Source organism: Leopardus geoffroyi, chromosome A2, assembly GCF_018350155.1.
Source record: "Leopardus geoffroyi isolate Oge1 chromosome A2, O.geoffroyi_Oge1_pat1.0, whole genome shotgun sequence".
In the NCBI taxonomy this organism is placed as follows: Eukaryota; Metazoa; Chordata; class Mammalia; order Carnivora; family Felidae; genus Leopardus; species Leopardus geoffroyi.
Window position 1 is genome coordinate 30,494,057 of NC_059331.1, and position 18,108 is coordinate 30,512,164.

At 43.1% G+C, this 18,108-nt stretch overlaps 1 protein-coding gene across 29 annotated transcripts in view; it reads right to left on the reverse strand.

Moving 5' to 3' along the window:
- The window catches only part of CADPS (calcium dependent secretion activator), a 481,890-nt gene extending 479,922 nt beyond the window's left edge, over positions 1–1,968 (reverse strand). For 5 of the 29 annotated variants that reach the window (XM_045496984.1, XM_045496983.1, XM_045496970.1 and 2 more), the window contains exon 1: positions 814–1,881. In XM_045496984.1, the coding sequence (XP_045352940.1) occupies positions 814–1,263 (450 nt within the window). In that variant the 5' untranslated portion in view covers positions 1,264–1,881. Of the gene's footprint in view, positions 1–813 lie in introns of all 29 variants that reach the window. The other 24 variants (XM_045496981.1, XM_045496957.1, XM_045496956.1 and 21 more) reach the window with 17 other exon arrangements.
- Positions 1,969–18,108: the final 16,140 nt, after the last annotated feature.

Sequence of the window (18,108 nt, forward strand, 5' to 3'; positions counted from 1 at the left end):
CGGCTGGGCTTGGAGGGCCTTGAAGAGCCAGAAGGTGGCGGCGAAGTCACCTTGGGAAGAGGAGAAGAGGGTCAAAGGGAGGAAGGTGGAGGAGCTGACCCTGGCAGAGGGACCGGAGGGCTTGCCCCGGCTCTGGGGTCACGGAGGAAGGGGGAGGAAGGAGGGGTGGAACAGGAGCCAAAGGGAAGCGGTGCCGGGGGTCCCTTCGGCGACCCTCGTCGGGATCAGCTGACCCCAGTGAGGGGAGGAGGGTGCCCTTCGCGGAGCGACTGGAAGCTTCGCCTTCCGGGCTGGCTTTCTCCCGCCTGCCCCTGCGGCTCTCTCGGCCCGGCGAGCCGAGCGCTGCTGCCAGGCGCTCTTCTCGCTCCACACCGGCGCCCCCACCTGCCGGGTGCCCCCGCCCGCCGAGCGCACGCCCAGGAAGGCGGGCCCGGAGCTGAGCGCAGCCGCCCGCCGCTGGAGAGTGCCGGGAGCCCGGCAAACGAGCAAGGCCTCTCAGCGCGCCGCGGGCTGCAAGTCACTCCCCGAGCCTCCTGGGCCATAGAGCGGGACCTGCCCGCCTAGCTCCCCCGCTCGCCCGGGTGGGGACACGCGGCGCTGAGGTCCGGGCCCCTCGCCGGTCCCGGGCAGCTCCAGGCGCGCTCGGAGCTGGGCCCGGCCCGGCCGCGGAGAGGGGGCCTCGTAGCCCCTTCCCCAGGGCGCGGTCTCCTGCTTCTGCTCCTCCTCGCCAGCTGCGCCGCCAGCTCCCATTGTTCGCCCCGCCCGTCTGGCGACGTCCCGGCGCCGCTCCCGGGGCCTCCCAGGCGCACCTACCTTCTGCTGCCGGCGAGCCATGTCGGTGGGCTGCTTGGCGTTGAAGGGGTAGGCGATGCAGCGCATCACGAACACATAGAGCTGCAGCCTCTTCTTCCTCTCCTCCTCCTCCTTCTGCAGCCGCTCCAACTCCTCCTTCTCCTTCTCGCTCACCACCGACGGGCTGGGGCTGGAGGGCCGGCCGCCACCGGCGCGGGTGCTGGGCTGCAGCCCCCCGGCCCCGCCGCCGCTGCTCGCGCCGCTGCCCCCACCGCCGCCGGCGCCCACCCCGGCTCCGGCGCCGGCACCGCCGCCGCCCCCAAGCCCGGCGCCGCTGCCGCCGCCCGAGCCCTCGCTGGTGCGGCTGGGAGACAGGCGCGCGCCGGACGCGGCCGAGCCGAGCACCTCCTTGCCGCTCTCCTCCTCCACGATCTCATCCGATTCCTCTTCGCTGGACGAAGGGTCCAGCATGGTGGCACCTGGGGAGGGGGGTGGTCCTTGGAGCCCCGGGCTAGGGGTGCAAAAGATGGGAGGCGCTGGAGGCAGCTGGGGGTCGGCTCCCCGGGATGGGCGCTTCTCCCCAAATCGGGGAGCGGGCGCTGCTGCTCAGCCGCCGCCGCCGCCGCGACTGCTTCCTCTGCCCGGCGATCCCGAGCTGGGCTCAGACCTAGGAGCGCGAGGGGAGGAGGGGAAGGGAGAGGTGCGTCCGTGGACCCGAGGTGGGCAAGGGGGAGAATCAATTGCGAGCCCCGAGCTCGCAGCCGGATACCATCTGCAGCCGCTGAAGGAGGCGCCTCCAGAAAAGATGCCGAGTGTTGCAAGCTGTCGATGCAGCCAAGAGCCTAAGAGGCATCTTGCCGATTGGGGAGGGAGCGGCGCTTACGTGTTTATTGGCTTAACTCTCCCGTGTCCGCTGCGTAAAGGGTGGCTGCAGAAGGCTAGAGCCTGGAGAGCGTGGAGCGGCCCGCTAGTCTCAGAGCTTCAGTACCGACCCTAACACTTTCCCACACTCCTCACTCTCTCCCCGTGGTGGATAATTTCTTTCTTGATAACCAGTTGTCATTGCCTCGACCTGTCTCACCCTCCCACGGACAAAAAGTTCTTGGGGGAGGAAGAAATAGACAAGCCAGAGAAGACTTCTTGTTAGCGAAGAGTGGGCGGTCTATTTGGAGACGCTTATTCCAGAGGTCTGGCTAAGAGGAAGTCGGTGAGATGCCTTATGAGAAAGAGTCTACCTCCTTTCCCCCAGGCTTCTTCACACCTGGGGCGTGGGGGCAGTGGGGCTTAGCAGCATGTTGGTCCCACCTGTGTAAACTTTGATTCCACCAATTTACATACACCCGTTCATTAAAATAAAAGTGAATCAAATTTTGAGTTGATTGGTGTAGGGACCATGCAGCTCAACTGTTTAAGTAGAAGCCCCGCCCTTGCCCACCCCGCGAAAGCTATGATGAATATTCTTCAATTCCAAGAACTGGGAACACTTTCTGCTGAGGTAAGCATACCAGAGAAATGGAAGGGTTTCTGGTTGCTCAGCCCTTTCTCTTTTCTGGCTGCGGGAGGATTTGGGTGGAGGAGTGGGGACCCTGCGATCAGACAAAGACACCCCAAGAACTCAGCGGCGTCAACATCCGATATGTTGACTCTGTCCTACTGTCTTCATCACTGCTTCTCGGTTATCTATTAATTCAAAGCAGCAGATGGTGCCTTCCTGCTCCTTTCACTTAGGCCAATAAACCCGGCGGACAAGGGAGCTGGCCAGCGTGCTGAATCTAATCAGCGACCCGCAGATGGATTGAAAACAAACCAGCGCCAGCCACCCTCGGATCTTAGGCGATCCAGAGACCTTTCTCCACCTCCTCCCGCCCCCATCTCCTATATTTATGCATTTTCTAATGCTCTGATTATTCCTAGATACTCGTGGGAGTTTATTGTAAAAGTGCAGCGTGAATTTAAAGTTTACATCACATTCTGTCTTGATGTATTTTCAAATTTACCATGAGTTTTACAGTAGGCTTTGACATTCAAGTGAAGCTTTCTAGCTAATTTGAGAGCTAAGAAGGGACGCAAAACACCATTTAGCTCCACATTAACTCCAACAATTCTGTTTGAGGTTTTGAAATAAGTAATATACATATAGCTTATATTTGACTTCACGACCATTCTCATCGTGAGGACCTAACTGCTATAGCCATCACACATTCTGTATCAATTTAAAATAAATAATCCAGCAATGTGGAAGTTACTACAATTTTGCAGTCCTCACTTTTTAATCATTCTAAAGAAGTGAAAGATACTCAAATCATGGGGGACTGCTTTCCCTGGAAAAGAAAATATAGTAGGCCGATCAATCAACAACCTGTATTCAGCACGTTTTCATGGAGTGAACATTGTTCTAGTTGCTTGGGGTAGATGGAATTTTTAAAAGACATTCTCCTAAACAGTCTATAATCTCCTTTGGGAGATACAACATAAACATGTGAAAAAGATTGACAGCACTTATTTCAAGGCAACATATCAACAAATCCAAGTTAGTAAACTGCTAAAAGCTTGCATGAATGAGACAGCCAGGAATGGAAAAAAATCCAGTGTTTCTCAAAGAAAAGAGTTAAATTTCAAAGGAAGGAACCATATGAATGAATGGCAAAGAGAGAAGACATTACAAGTGGAAAAAGTATTTGCAAACCCATACTGATAAGACAAGGGACCAAGTAAGATACAGAGTGCTATGGAGACGGGGTATGGGTAGGTAAGGGGGGGTGTGAGGAAAATAAGAAGAGCTGAAATAATAATGCATTTAGCCAAGGGGAGGGATTATGTTTAGGACACAAAAATGAACTAAGTTACCCAGGGAGAATATGGTGATTTGAGGAGGGAGTGCTCTTCAAGGCCAAACAAAGGCCATTTACCGGTTAAATTTCTTCTTTAAGCAAGCTGAGGTATTTAAGTATTACCACATTAGACACTGGGAGAAGAGTGACCATGATTCTGTCTTCAGAACCTTTTGGAATTTCTCAATTGCTATAATAAAGTTTTGTTTACCGTAGTATTTTTACAAATTCTTTTGCCATTATATGGGGTATTTTCCCCAATTATACTCATTAAAACAAAAATTCAGTGTCTATGTTTTGTTAATCATATAAACCTATGATTTGGATATTAAAGGTGACATTGTTTAGATACAATCTAATGATCTTCTCAATCTCATGGGTTTTCAATCAGAGAGGCTTACAGAAATTTTATAAGAAATACTTAAAAAAAATTAAAACAAAAGGGGGAAACTGGATGGCTCAGTTGGTTAAGCATCCAACTGTGGCTCGGGTCATGATCTCACGGTTCGTGGGTTCAAGCCCCATGTCAGAGTCTGTGCTGACAGCTCAGAGCCCAGAGCCTGCTTCCAATTCTGTATCTCCCTCTCTCTCTACCCCTCCCCCTTCCTCTTTCAAGACAAGAGTCTTTTAAAACGTACATCCTTTCAAAGATATCTTTTACCTTAGCTAAAAGTTAACTCAAAGTCCTTGGGGATATCATAGCTCTTTGCTACTGCTAATGGTAAGATATGCCAACCAGAGCTCCTTAGACACTTAAACCAAGAGTCGTGGCTTTCCTAGATACAAATTGTGATGAACAAGAACAAAAATAACCCCAGAACACATCCAAAGGCTCTTAATATCTGTCTACCTTTTGTTAATATCCATGTTTTTATTTTTCAAAATATAATTCTACCATAGATTCTGATACAGACAAGTATCTATATCCTCAAATAAGTTATTTTATTTATTTTTCTCTTAAATGTTTATTTATTTTGAGAGAGAGATAGCATGTGAACAGGGGAGGGGAAGAGAGAGAGGGAGAGAATCCCAAGCAGGCTCCACACTGTCAGCACAGATCTCATGACTCATGACTGTGAGATCATGACGTGAGCCAAAATCAAGAGTCAAACACTAAACTGTACCACCCAGGTGCCCACAAATAAGTTATTATAGATGCTTACATGTTTGCCCCCCACATCCAGTTCTGCTTTGTAGGAAATTTGAATAACCTCAAGGTGATGGAATAAATTTTAGTCAGGCATCTGGAAACCATATCATGAAAGCAGAAGTTATAATATTGATTTTTGAAGTCTCCCCTACTGAAAGCAAAAGTCTAGAGGATGGAAATGACTGAAACACTAACCCGAGTTTTTCTTATTTCGACCTAGAGTTTCTCCATTGTTTTCCGAAGGGTTTTCTGTGATCATGTAAAAGGCTACAAGTATGAGGAGATATCAGAGTTATTGGCAACTGATAGACGCTTTGATGTCAGTTGTATTCACTTTCCTTGGAATGACAAGAAAATTAAATTAAATGTTATATTAAAAGTATTTTTCAACAAATTAAAAATAGAATTACCATATGATCCATTAATTCCACTACTGGTATTTACCCAAAGAATATGAAAACATTAATTTGAAAAGTTCTATGCACTCCTATGTTTAGTTGCAACATTATCTACAACAGCCAAATTATGGAAACATCTCAAGTATCCATCAAGCGATGAATGGATAAAAAATATGTGGTATACATATACAATAGAATATCACTCAGCCATTAAAAAAAAATGCCATCTTGCCATTTGCAATGACATGGATGGAGCTAGAGAGTATAATGCTAAGTGAAATAAGTCAGAGAAAGACAAATACTATAGGATTTTATTCATATGTGGAATTTAAGAAACAAACAAGGGGAAAAAAAGAGGCAAAAAAAAAAAAAAAAGACTCTTAACTACCGAGAACCAGTGATGGTTACCAGAGGGGAGGTGGGTAGGGAAATGGGTGGAATAGATCATGGGGATTAAGAATACACTCATCATGACAAGCACTGAGTAATGTGTAGCATTGTTGACTCACTATATTGCACACCTGAAACTAATACAACAGTGTATATTAATTATACTGGAATTAAAATTTTCAACAGATTTTAGGTTTGAACATTTTTTTCAACTGGTGAGAGAAGGACTTGTAATAAATGAGATGACCAGAACTTGGGCACGGATAATCAAAAGGAAAAACAACATTAAACACACCAAAAAATCCAGGAATAGATCCTTAAATAATATTAATTTAATCCTTAAATAAAATGATTAAAAAATAATCCTTAAATAATATTTGCCTATTTATTTAATTGATCTCTGTCTTGTTTTGGAAAGTATTTTCAGGGACTTAGACAAATGGTTATTTTCTGTGAGAAACCTACCCTTCATCATTACTCTTTATCATTTGATCAATCTTACTAAAGTTACATGAAGGGAGTTATGATGGAGTGAAAGGATAATCATAGAATTAAAAATAATAAAATCAAGCCACACAAAAACATTGTCTTTCACTCCAGGCAATAAGACATGTTTTAGAATGATAAAATAATACTACTTACAGGAATTGCTTTTGGAAAACCACCTTATTAGTTAAGATAACGAAAAATGGAAAAACATATTTTACAATAAACATTTGACTTGAATTCTGAAAGCCAACTATTCACAAGGGTAATCACATTTCTTACATATACAGTATCTTTTAATTGAAGTGGGGGGCTATGGTGTAGAGCGAAATGCAACATATTCTAGTGTTGACAGGGCACTGTGTGGAGAATTGAGTCTTTTGCATTGACATGGATATGGCGATATGCCAGCATATCAAAGAGAAAAAAAGGACCCTCATATCTGTTGCCATATAAGATATTAAGTAGATAATTTACTGGATTTGCCAAATTCTCCAATTTGGCTTACTTTGGTAAATGCTGCTATCCTTATGTCTTCACCTTCTCAACAAGATTTTCTGAGTTGATGATGTGAGTTATATTTAATTGTTTCTAATTAGCTTTAGACTGGGAAGTTTTCTGGGGATCGTACGTAGGAATGACTGAAATCAGGGTGTTTTTATATTAACACATTTGATTTCAGTTTTAAATAATTGAAAATAGCAAATTCCTTCAGTTTGGGCTACCCTGAAACATACAGCTCTTTTAAATACCTAATCTTTTAGAGGAAGAAAGGAAAGGAAAAAGATTGAGAGAGGCTTGGTGAATGAAGAGAAAGTAAATTAAAATGTAAGCATGGGTTCTAATGAAGGGGGTCCTGATACTATCATCTAGGTCAGGCGTCTATGAAGATGCACATATTGGGGAAAAATGCTCTAAATTAGATCTACTCACCTTCATGCCAAACCAAGCTAGTAAAGGGAAATTTCATAGATTAAGGCCTGGGTTTTGCTCATAAGAGTGTCCTTCTTCCTCTTTCTCTCCTTCACAGAGTGACACCGATTCCGCTTCCATAGTAGAGTCCATTATTCCAGCCCCTTGTCGGTAAAAGTGCCATAATTCTTCTCTTGTTTCTTTCATCAGAAGGGACTTCCTGCCCGGTGTGTTTCCAAAAGAATATTTAGGGAGATAATGACATGCTTACAAGTTGTACCTAATGATTTATCATGAGGAGCAGTGGACTTCTATAAGAACCTAAGGTTCCATTGTGACAGTGTTTGGGATACTCCAACCACATACTTATGAGTGTACAAATCCTGTTCTTTCACCATCCTTTGTCCTGTATAGCTCTTGTGAGAGATATGCAAGGGAAAAATGCCAATGAATACCACAATGCCACTATGATGATTACTGGGCCCCCTGCACAGAACTCTGATAATGCTCAAGTGAAATGTATATTTTATACTTTAAGCAGAACCTCTACCTTCATAGTGCAGAATGCATATTTTGATGTTTTATTACTTTCTGGCCAGTTTCAAGACACAGGAAACCGAAATAATAATTCATACCATTAGGCATGCCTGAAAAAAAAAAAAGAGATAGGCATGCCCCAAGATTGCAGGCCTTGAATCCACTCACTCCAGTCACATGGAAAAAGAAAACAGAAGAGATATATATGGGTGCCATAGCTCTTTAATGCACAGTGACCTGCCCACTCATAAATATGCCTCAACTGGCGTGTATCATCTAATAAATCTGATTAATATGCCCTCTTCTTGAGGAGATAGGAAGTAGGAAAACACCCTGGCAGAGAGCCAGAAACTTGCCTTTCTCCCTGCAAGATCACAATCCAAGCTACTACCTTTCATCAAGGGGCTCAGGCTCTCAGCTCCCTCCCTGATTATCCTGCAACCAAGAATCTGGATGAACCTCTGTACGTGTTTTTTAATAGTGGGTCTCTACCAGGTATATTTATTTGGAACTCTGGCACTTTACTTGACAATGTCTTTGAAGAAGATGATGAATTAATGCATGAATGTGCTTACAACAAAGTCTAGCTCATAGTAAGCTTCCAATCAATGCCAGTGGAGATGGTGATGCTTTTGATAACCATTACAAAATTTTATTCCGAATAACAAGGCCAGGCCCTTGGTTTTTGTTTGTTTATTTGTTTGTTTGTGTTTGTTTTTGGAAGGTGGGGAGGGGACATAGTTCACTAAAGCCAGTGAAAAACCTCTTGCCCCTCAAAAGAGAGGCAAGTTAGCTCTGGAAAGCTGTGGTAGGCTATGAGAATCAACACAAGAGGGACAACACAAGTCTTGGAGGGAGTGGATGTTGTGATCTTCCAATGTAGATTTAATACCCACCCCCAACCCCTGCTCTACCCATTCTGATATTTTGTTCTACTACATTTTTAGAAGGTGTTTCAGCATAAGAGAAGAGTTAAGTGAGAGATGGGGCAAAGTGGAAAACTTGAAGAGTTGGCTAGGATTTTAAGGAGAGCCCTTGGAATGTGTTTGAGCAGGCACATCAACTACCATAGAGATACTTTTCTCCCCTTCTTTGCAGGGCAATATTACTTCATGCCATAAAACCACCCCTGTACAGATTTCCCCCAAATTAGTGAAAATCTTTTTTTTTAACTTTTTTTTTTTTTAGTGTTTATTTATTTTTGAGACAGAGCATGAACGGGGGAGGGGCAGAGAGAGAGGGAGACACAGAATCGGAAGCAGGCTCCAGGCTCTGAGCCATCAGCCCAGAGCCCGAAGCGGGGCTTGAACTCACAGACCGCGAGATCGTGACCTGAGCTGAAGTCAGACTCTTAACCGACTGAGCCACCCAGGCGCCCCCCAAATTAGTGAAAAACAATCTGCATTTCATCAACTCATCACAGGAAATGTGATAAATGTTTAAAGAATATTCTGCACTCAAAGTCAACTCACAGTGGAGACACTGCAAATAGACCGAAATCATAAGGCCTTCTCTTTCTTTGCATTATTATTTATACGGCACAACAAAATGAGACTCCTATGAGTCACCAGTACTTTTTCTGTACTGTCTGCCAGTAAGACGTTAAAACAGCGCATTTACCCTGCAGTGGCCATAACCCATTTGATTGCTTCAGAAAATGTGCGGAAAAGGGAAAACAATGCGTGTGTGATGATGCCTTTAGGCAATAGGGTGTGTAATCACATAAAACGGAGTAATCATTTTTTCCCCTCCCATGCATGAGTATAACCTCTAGTGACTTGACAGACAGCGGGAATGACTTCATCATGGAGTAACTTCCCATCATGGGGCTCAATTATTTTTTCAGGGCTATCAAGGGTGACTGAGTCTTCAGTTCCTAGCTGACATCTTACTAGCTGGCGGATGAAAACGGGTGAATGTTCAAACTGTGCCCACATTCATGATACAAAATATATGACTTTAAAATTAATCTGCCAAAGGAGGAACTAGTTAAAAAATAGGAACAATTGTAGCCTGCTAAGGGTTTGGTTTTTTACCTAAGTTTGCCCAAGTTAACTGGCATCTATCTAGGTGATAAAGGCAAACTGCTAACATCTGCATATCAACTTTATATTCCATAAGTACTGATATAGTCCCAGAGTCAAACATTTGGTCTTTTGGGGTGCATAATTACCTTTGTTATTGCCATGGTTTATTGTTTCTCCAAATTCTTAAAGAAATGACTCACTGAGTAAAACATGCCTAGGTACCTCCTGTTTTATTAACTGAGTTGTTTCTCCAAAGAAAGAAGATACGCAAACAGAATCTAAAGATACGCAAAAGAATCTAAAACACCAAATTTTGCATTTGAACTTGGGTTCAAATCCTGGTTCTACCAGCTATGTGACCTGGTAAAAAAGACAGTTGCTTCTTTGATCCTCAGTTCTTCAACCTTTATCATTTTATTTTTCTTAAAATTTTTTTCAATGTTTATTTATTTTTGAGAGAGAGACAGAGAGAAAGCAGGGGAGGGGCAGAGAGAGAGGGAGATACAGAATCTGAAGCAGGCTCCAACTCTGAGCTGTCAGCGCAGAGCCTGGGGTGGGGCTTGAACTCACTAACAGTGAGGTCATGACCTGAGCCAAAGTTGGGTGCTTAACCAACTGAGCCACCCAGGTGCCCCTCAGTTCTTCAACCTTTAAAGTGGCAACAAAAGTACCAATTATGCAAAGGATTTTTGTGAAAGTTAATCAAGTTTATCATCTAAAATGCTTAGCACAATATGTGGCACATGTTCAGGAAATGAAAGCAATTATCATTATATATGAATTTCTGTCCACTGAATGGGCAGACTAAAAGAGATATGTCCAGCATTTGCCTTCCTCAGGGGACAGGTCCTATTGGAAAAGTTTCTACAAAAATTCCACTTTGTTATCAAGAACATTACCTTCCGGGGCGCCTGGGTGGCTCAGTCGGTTAAGCTGCCGACTTCGGCTCAGGTCATGATCTCACGGTCCGTGAGTTCGAGCCCCGCGTCGGGCTCTGTGCTGACAGCTCAGAGCCTGGAGCCCGTTTCAGATTCTGTGTCTCCCTCTCTCTGACCCTCCCCCATTCATGCTCTGTCTCTCTCTGTCTCAAAAATAAATAAACATTAAAAAAAAAAAATTAAAAAAAAAAAGAACATTACCTTCCAACCTGAATAAAGTGCTTCATTTGAGACAGTGTATACAAATACATGAAGTTATCGTTTTATATTCTGTCAAAATTCATCTCAAGAAGAACTTATTTGCCAAAGGACCATGAAATAAGGATGTTATAACCAGACATGTAATGAGGTTGACATTCCTGGAAGAAAAAAAGAAAGAAAAGGCCATTCAAACATTGCTTTTTGAGGGCTCAGCAAAATCGCTTTCACAAAGAGCTTCCCCTAGCTTATATTTGCATAATAAAAAGATTCCCCCACCTTCCTATAGTCTTATTTGCAGATCCCAAATGGAATATTTATTAAAGTCTAGATGCAATTAAACCTTTTGTGAAATTTGTGTTTGATCATGAATAGGGGTGAGTCAGAAAGTCTGTGAACATAAAGTCTGTGGAACATAAAGGGAAGTATACAAGAAAGCATTCTTATCTTATATTTAGCAATAACATTCAAATGACAAAAAAAGGAGAGAAGATTTTAGAGTAAGATGAAGTTTTCCATTGAGTGCATTCACTGCTAATCTTGGTTTCTTTGTTTATTGCTCTCATTAATTCAACTAACATATGCTAGATGTTGGAAGATTTGCTTATAAAATGGTGATGGGAAAGGTAGTCTTTGCCCTAACCTAATCTGTCTGGATTCTGAGAGTGCTTTTGTATGAAAGGAAAATATAGTGAGTCCTCAAATCGTAGTGTGTGTTTCATTAACATAACAAAAAACCGTGTTTTAGATTACTACAAAAAGATGCCATAAAATCCAAGCTTTTTTATTTCACTCCAGAAACTTAAAAGGAAGTCTGTTCTCACCTCCATTATTGTTCTGAATTAGGATTTTTTTTTACAGTCTATATTTTACCATGAATATTTCAAAGAGGTGTTTCCTAAAGAGTTTACCTTAATCTGGAAAGGTATTTGGGGGGTGGGGAAGGCGGGTATCAAGCAGGGTGACTTTTTTTTTTTCATAGTATAAAAGAGGTCTTAAACTACTCAAATAATTTGCCCATAATTCTAAGGAAACCAGAGCAGAGTTATGCATTTGGATAGTGTGACTGAGTAAGAGAGAATAAATTTCCTTTTACTATGATTTTGTAGACTTAAATTTCCCAAAGCAATTTTTTTTGCCACCTGACCTTATTTTCTTTTGCAAAGGCAAAACAAATCAACTTGAGAGAAAAAGGGAAGGAAAACAATAATCTATGTTTTCATGTTCCTGGGTTATTTGATTCCCTGGTAGGTTTGTCTCACTTACTTATCATCATACCAAAATATTCATAATTTAAAAAGTTGGCAGGAAATGAGACTGCCACCCTTCTGTCCCTGTTGGAGCATATCAGGGAATCAGGATTTTCTCTTACCCCAGAGATTCCTTTCAGCATGAGCCAATTTTCAAGCCTGGGGATGCTAAGTGACAAGAATTATATGTGAAATCTTAAATAAGCCAAGAGTTCTGGTGGATGCACCCTGAAAGTATGTTCCAGAACCTCAAAGGCATTTCAATTCCGTTCATTAAAATGTGGATGTGTTTTTAACCACTGGGACCAGCATTACTTGTCATTTAAGTTAGATGTTGTGAGCTGAGGCTCCGGTAATCCTTATCATTTATGGCAGGTATATGGGGACTTCTAATAACTTGTTAAGTAACTCTTGACGTTAGAGTTCAATGATTTTTTTCATCGATTTATTAAAGATGCATCGGGCCCCTATTATATACCAGCTTCTGTGTTAGATCTTGAGCCAAGTGTTTTGCTCCCAAAGGACTCACAGTCTATTTGGGAATAAAGACAATAAAGGAAAAAATGATAATGTCCTCTGGAAGGTTCAAGGATAGAGCTATAGACCTTGAGTGGTCTATAAGAACTAGACCTTGAGTGGTCTATAAGAACTAGACCTTAAGTGGTCTATGACGAACTAGAAAAGCAGAGTTGACAACAGACAACAGGCTCCAGTCCCGTATGTCGGAAAGATAGAAAATGTACCAAAGGTGGTGATCTGGGGAGACTCTCTACTTTGAAATATGTCTCTATGATCGTTCCAGAAAGAGTTTAAGGCAATATCTTTCTAAAAGAAGGGGAACACGGGGATTTCTGGGCAGGGAGAAATATGTGAGCAGAGGCTCAAGGGCAAAGACCAGAACTGGATATGGAAGGATCTGCTCAGATACTGGAATCAGGCCTGGGCTCAAAACCCTCCTCTGTCACTCTCTAGCTAATACTGAGCCTCTAGCGAATACTGAGCCATGCAGAAATTTCCTACAGCAGTTGAATCTACTCACCACCTGCTTTGTTTTTCTATTTTTAATCTAGACTTTCATTGTTAACTCTAGAGAATTCTAAGATTAAGCAACCTTAAAATTTGACCCCTTTTGGGAATAATAGTAATGATCACAATGATAAATGTGGATGATAATAATGATGACGAACATTATTATTATGGGGTGCTTGCTTAATCTGTGCAGACACTAAGGGCTTTATGTGTTGTCTCTCACTTTTTTGCTAACAAGTGCCTTGTGGTCTTGATTTGAATTTGCGCTGTTAGACATCTCAGTACACTGTAGGGCAGATGAGCTTCAAGGATTGCTCCTTGCTTACAGTTTGGATTCCACTCATCATAAAGTCTACCATTAGCACAGTAACCTGGATTCAGATCCTGGCCACAATACATGATAAATGCCTGTGTCTTCAGCAAGTTACTCAATGTTTCAGGTCCCAAGTTTCCTTCGTTATGGTATTTACTTCATAGCATCATTCTAAGGATTAAAAAGTAAGGGTCAGGAAATGGATGTACTGGATCTCATCATAATCATCACATACTTTTTTTTCTCCATACTCCTGGTAGATTCAGCAACTTCCAACAAGAGCATAGCTCAGGACGCTCCTTTTGCTTTTTTTTTTTTTTTTTTTTTTTTTTTTTTGCTTTTCAATTTCTTCACTTTAGGGGAGGGCTTCTTAGTAAAGGTATTTGATATTGTGGGGTCAGGCATTTTACCACTTTTATACTGACTGCTTCCATGAGACACCGTTCAAATTATTTTAAACTTCATTTGAGAGAGAGAGCATGAGTGGGGGAGAGGGGCAAAGAGAGAGAGAGAGGGAGAGAGAGAATCTGAAGCAGGCTCAGCACAGAGCCTGATGCAGGGCTCGATCCCACAATCCTGAGATCATGACCTGAGCTGAAATCAAGAGTTGGTTGCTTAACTGACTGAGCCACCCAGGTGCCCCGAGACACCATCAAAATACCATTATGGACAACTCTTGCCTTATCCTGTTTCTTAGAAAGACCCTTCAGTTCAGCTCACATCTGTTAATCATTTTGTACTCCATATCCCTTTAATTATTTCTAGTACCTATTTCCCAACCTTTCCAAATTCCAGTTAAGAAATCTTGAAACAGATTTTCAGTTTTCCTTTGTCCCTCCCACGGGCCTTATTTAGCCTCAGAGCTCAAAAGGTATGGCTGTAAAATCACTACTGTCCCCACTACCAAAAATGCAGAGTATGGTCTGTAATAAGATATTTCTCATAGCACACTGCCATCACTGGTGGCACAAGAGGCAGCCAAACCTTTAAAGTCCACAAATAGTATTAACCACAAATTTCATGAAAGTGACTTTGAGTTGAATTTGGAAAGAAACTTGCAGCTTCTGGAATTGCTTAGGTAAACCTCTCCCCATGAACTAGGGAAAAACAGGACCTAACTGCTCTGATAATGAGGTGGGAAGAAAAATACAGAATTATAGGACTTCTGTCCTTAGTTTCTTACTCCTCCCCCCCCTCAAATTCGAACACCACACCTTCACGTGGGACTTCCCATGAACATCAGAGGGCGTTAGAGGCCTCTACTCTGCATCTGCTCATGGCAACTCAAAACACCTGTTCTTACCATTGGGTTGTGGGGTTCAAATTTGAGTGCGCATAAAGGATGCCTGGAAATAATTTCAAAGATGGAAATTTCTGGGCTCTGTCCGCCTAGTTTTTGATGTATTAGGTCTGTGGTGGGTTTTTGCAATATGCATTTTTGTCAGATGCCCTGGGAAGAATTGCTGCCAATAGTCTACGTCTTCCCTCTGAGAAACACCGCTTAGGGGATTTTCATTACCATGACATATGGATAGAGGAGATGGGATATAGATCCCAAACTATTGCTTGTACAGGAAATGCTGTATAGAACATGGAAGAAAGACATTTTCTTCTGCGTATGTAGGAAAGAGATTCCTTGAGGGGAAAAAACAACCACAAGGGGTCTTAATGTCAGTGTCATGCTAGCGAGTTAGAGGAGATACCCAAGCCCAAGAAAATTACATTGTCCACAGATCACAACCAGTCCTGAAGGGTTTGCCTTCTTCTGAAGATTGGTTTCTTTTCTCTTTCCTCACCACTCAAGCCCCAGGATAATCTAAGCAGCCAGAGGACTTCCCTGCCCTGTTCCAAGTTGTCATTCTTGGCACTCCAGGCCCTACTTCTTATTCTCCAGGTTCCAGGTTTCAGTTTGATGGGAACAGGATGTGAACACCAGATACATCGCTCTTGGGCTCTAGGCGAAGTGAGTCTGGGAGCCTCTGTGGCCTTGCCCCCTTTCCAACCTGAGGGAGGAGGAGGAGCTGGCTCACTAAGGAGAACCAGGAAACCCGGGCTGGAGTCTCCACTCAGGAACGGAACCCCTGTGCACAGTATCCAGGCAAATAACCTCCCAGTATACTAAAGCTTCTGTCTTACTCTGTTTCAACCATGGAAAAATGAGTCAGGGCCCAGATAAAAATTTTCTTCTGGGTGCTGCTCAATGGGAAGTGTATTTTAAGAAGGAAAAGCTATTTTTAAGGATTACTTTTATTAGTCTATCGATTCCAGACTCAGAAATGGGTCAGCTCTCCTCCTGTGCTGCTGACAGTATTTTTGAGAAGTCGTTAAATAAATGCAAAGTCACTAATTTGCCACTTGGAGTCCTGACCCACTCTTATGCTCTGCCGAGGATAAGAGATGATTTTGCTCTTAGCCTATTTTGCTGTCAGCCTATTTTTCATTCACTGAGATTCTCTGACCTCTCCGTCCCAGGTTAGGCAGTCAGCAGCCCCGCGGGATTCTCAGACTCAATCTACAGTTATTTTAAGAATTTAAATTACATAAGCAAAGCCCTTTTTAGAATCCCTTCCTAGGGTCAGCCCCACACAGGACATCATTAAAATTGCTGCCATGAGCATGTGAGTAACTTTTGCCATTTGGTCTTTTATGATTAGGGTTCCAGAGGCTGCTACCATGGGAAGGGGGGTGCAGGTCATCTGGCCTCTACTCCTGCAGAGTTGCTGGGAACAACACCCTTAGCACGAAGAAAATGGCAGAGGGAACATCCTGCTTTGGTTATAAAAAACAGAAACTCAACTCAAAGTGGTTTAAGTAAGAAAACGGAAGTCTGGGCTCATCAACATAAATGTAGCAACAGAACTTCAGGCACAGGTGGGCCAGAGCTCAAGAGAAGTAAGTCTTCCAGGGTCAGACCCTTTGTCTTTCGGTGCTGCTTTGCTTTGGGTTGACTCTACTCCAGGTCAGGCCTTCTCCATGTAATGCCCCCTGGCAATTCCAGATGATGTCCTTTCTGTATACGTCCTTTGCAAAGAAACACATTCTTTCTTTACAGGAGTTTCCCAGAAGTTTTGACTTGAACTTCATCGGATTGATTTGGGCCAAATGTCCCTTATGCTCAATTGCCATGGCAAGGGCGTGCAGTGCTCTGATTAGTTGGTCCAAAATCACATGCCTGCTCTTAGAGTCAGAATCACCTACTGAAGGATGTGAATTGTGAGGGGAGGTATGGTTCTCCAAAGGAAATAAGTGTTTAGTCCTCAGAAGAAAATCAGTGGAGTTTGGGAAAAAAGAAAAAACAACTACTACACGCAACTTGATTAATACAGAACAAATGATGATTATGAGGCCCTTGATGAACTTCTGGATTTGGGGACACACCCACCACCCCCAGAGCCCTCACATCCCCAAATCTCATGAAGCCCCTGAAATGTGGCCAAGAGAAGAGAAGCAGAAAAGCAAACCCTATCATGGAACCACCCGCCTGTCCTGCCAGAGAATCCAGTATGCAGAAGGCCAAGATTGCAGCAAAAGTTTGGTCCATTTTATCTCTGCATATCACATGATATCATTCAACAAGAGAAAAACTGCTATTCATTAGTGAGTGCCTACTATATCCAAGTGCTGTGTCAGGTGCTATACACACACACATGCACACGTGCACACAGGCATAAGTGCGCATGCACACACACACACACACACACGCACAGCAAATATTGCTGATCTATACATATGATTTAGATTCATACTGCTTCATCTATGTATACTACTTAAACTCATTGGATGGGGGAAGTGTAATAAATAAAAATCCTAAAGACATAGCAGTAGTAAAAAAAAAAAACTTCTTGAGGATAGGAAATATATCTTGTTCATTTCTATATCCTTATTATTTTTACTCTATTCTGGGCACTACGTAAAGTACTTTTAAAACCCTCACTCCTTACAACAATGCTATGAAGTAGTTGTAGTTTTTAAACCCCATTTTACAGAAAAAGAAACTGAGGCACAGAGAGGTTACACAGACAGTACATGGAAGAGCTGGGCTTCAAGCCTAGACGGTCTAACTTCACAGTTTCTCCTATGAAGTTTACTAATTCTTGGGATGCCTGGACGGCTCAGTCAGTTAAGCATCGGACTCTTGATCTCAACTCAGGTCTTGATCTCGGGGTCATAAATTCAAAGCCCTGCACTGGGCTCTGTGCTGCGCATGGAGCCTACTTTAAAAAAAGGTGGTGGGGAGGAGGGAGACTAATTCTTATTCATCCAAACATGGAAATAGGGATCTAGCTCCTGGACTCACAATTCTGGCAAAATCATACAGCAGAGAGATGCTCTATACCTGTACTGTCTAAAATGTCATTGGCCACACGTAGCTATTTAAGTTAAAACTCACTTAAATTAAATTTAGTTCCTCAGTTCACAAGTCATTTTTCAGATGCTAAATAGCCACATGCAGCTAGTGTATATATAGAACAATTCCATCCTTACAAGAAAGTTCTACTGGGTAACAGCAGTAGATCGATTCTAAACGCCATTTCCAATCTTGATACGGGAGATAGGAACTGACTGTTTTGGGTAGAGCATCCCTACCAACCATGCTGACTTCCCTTCCCCATTTTCAGTCCATTCCCCCCTCAGTGTAAGCAGCCATGTGTTTCCATGCCCACTCCCTATACATACCGTCTGCTCTGGACATATTCAGAGTCACACAAGGCTGGACATGTTTACAGTCACACAAGACGGAAAACTATAGTCCATAACTGCCACCCTTTCTTCAAGTTCTACTTGAAGTTTTAAAGCAGGAAATCTCGGGGCGCCTGGGTGGCGCAGTCGGTTAAGCGTCCGACTTCAGCCAGGTCA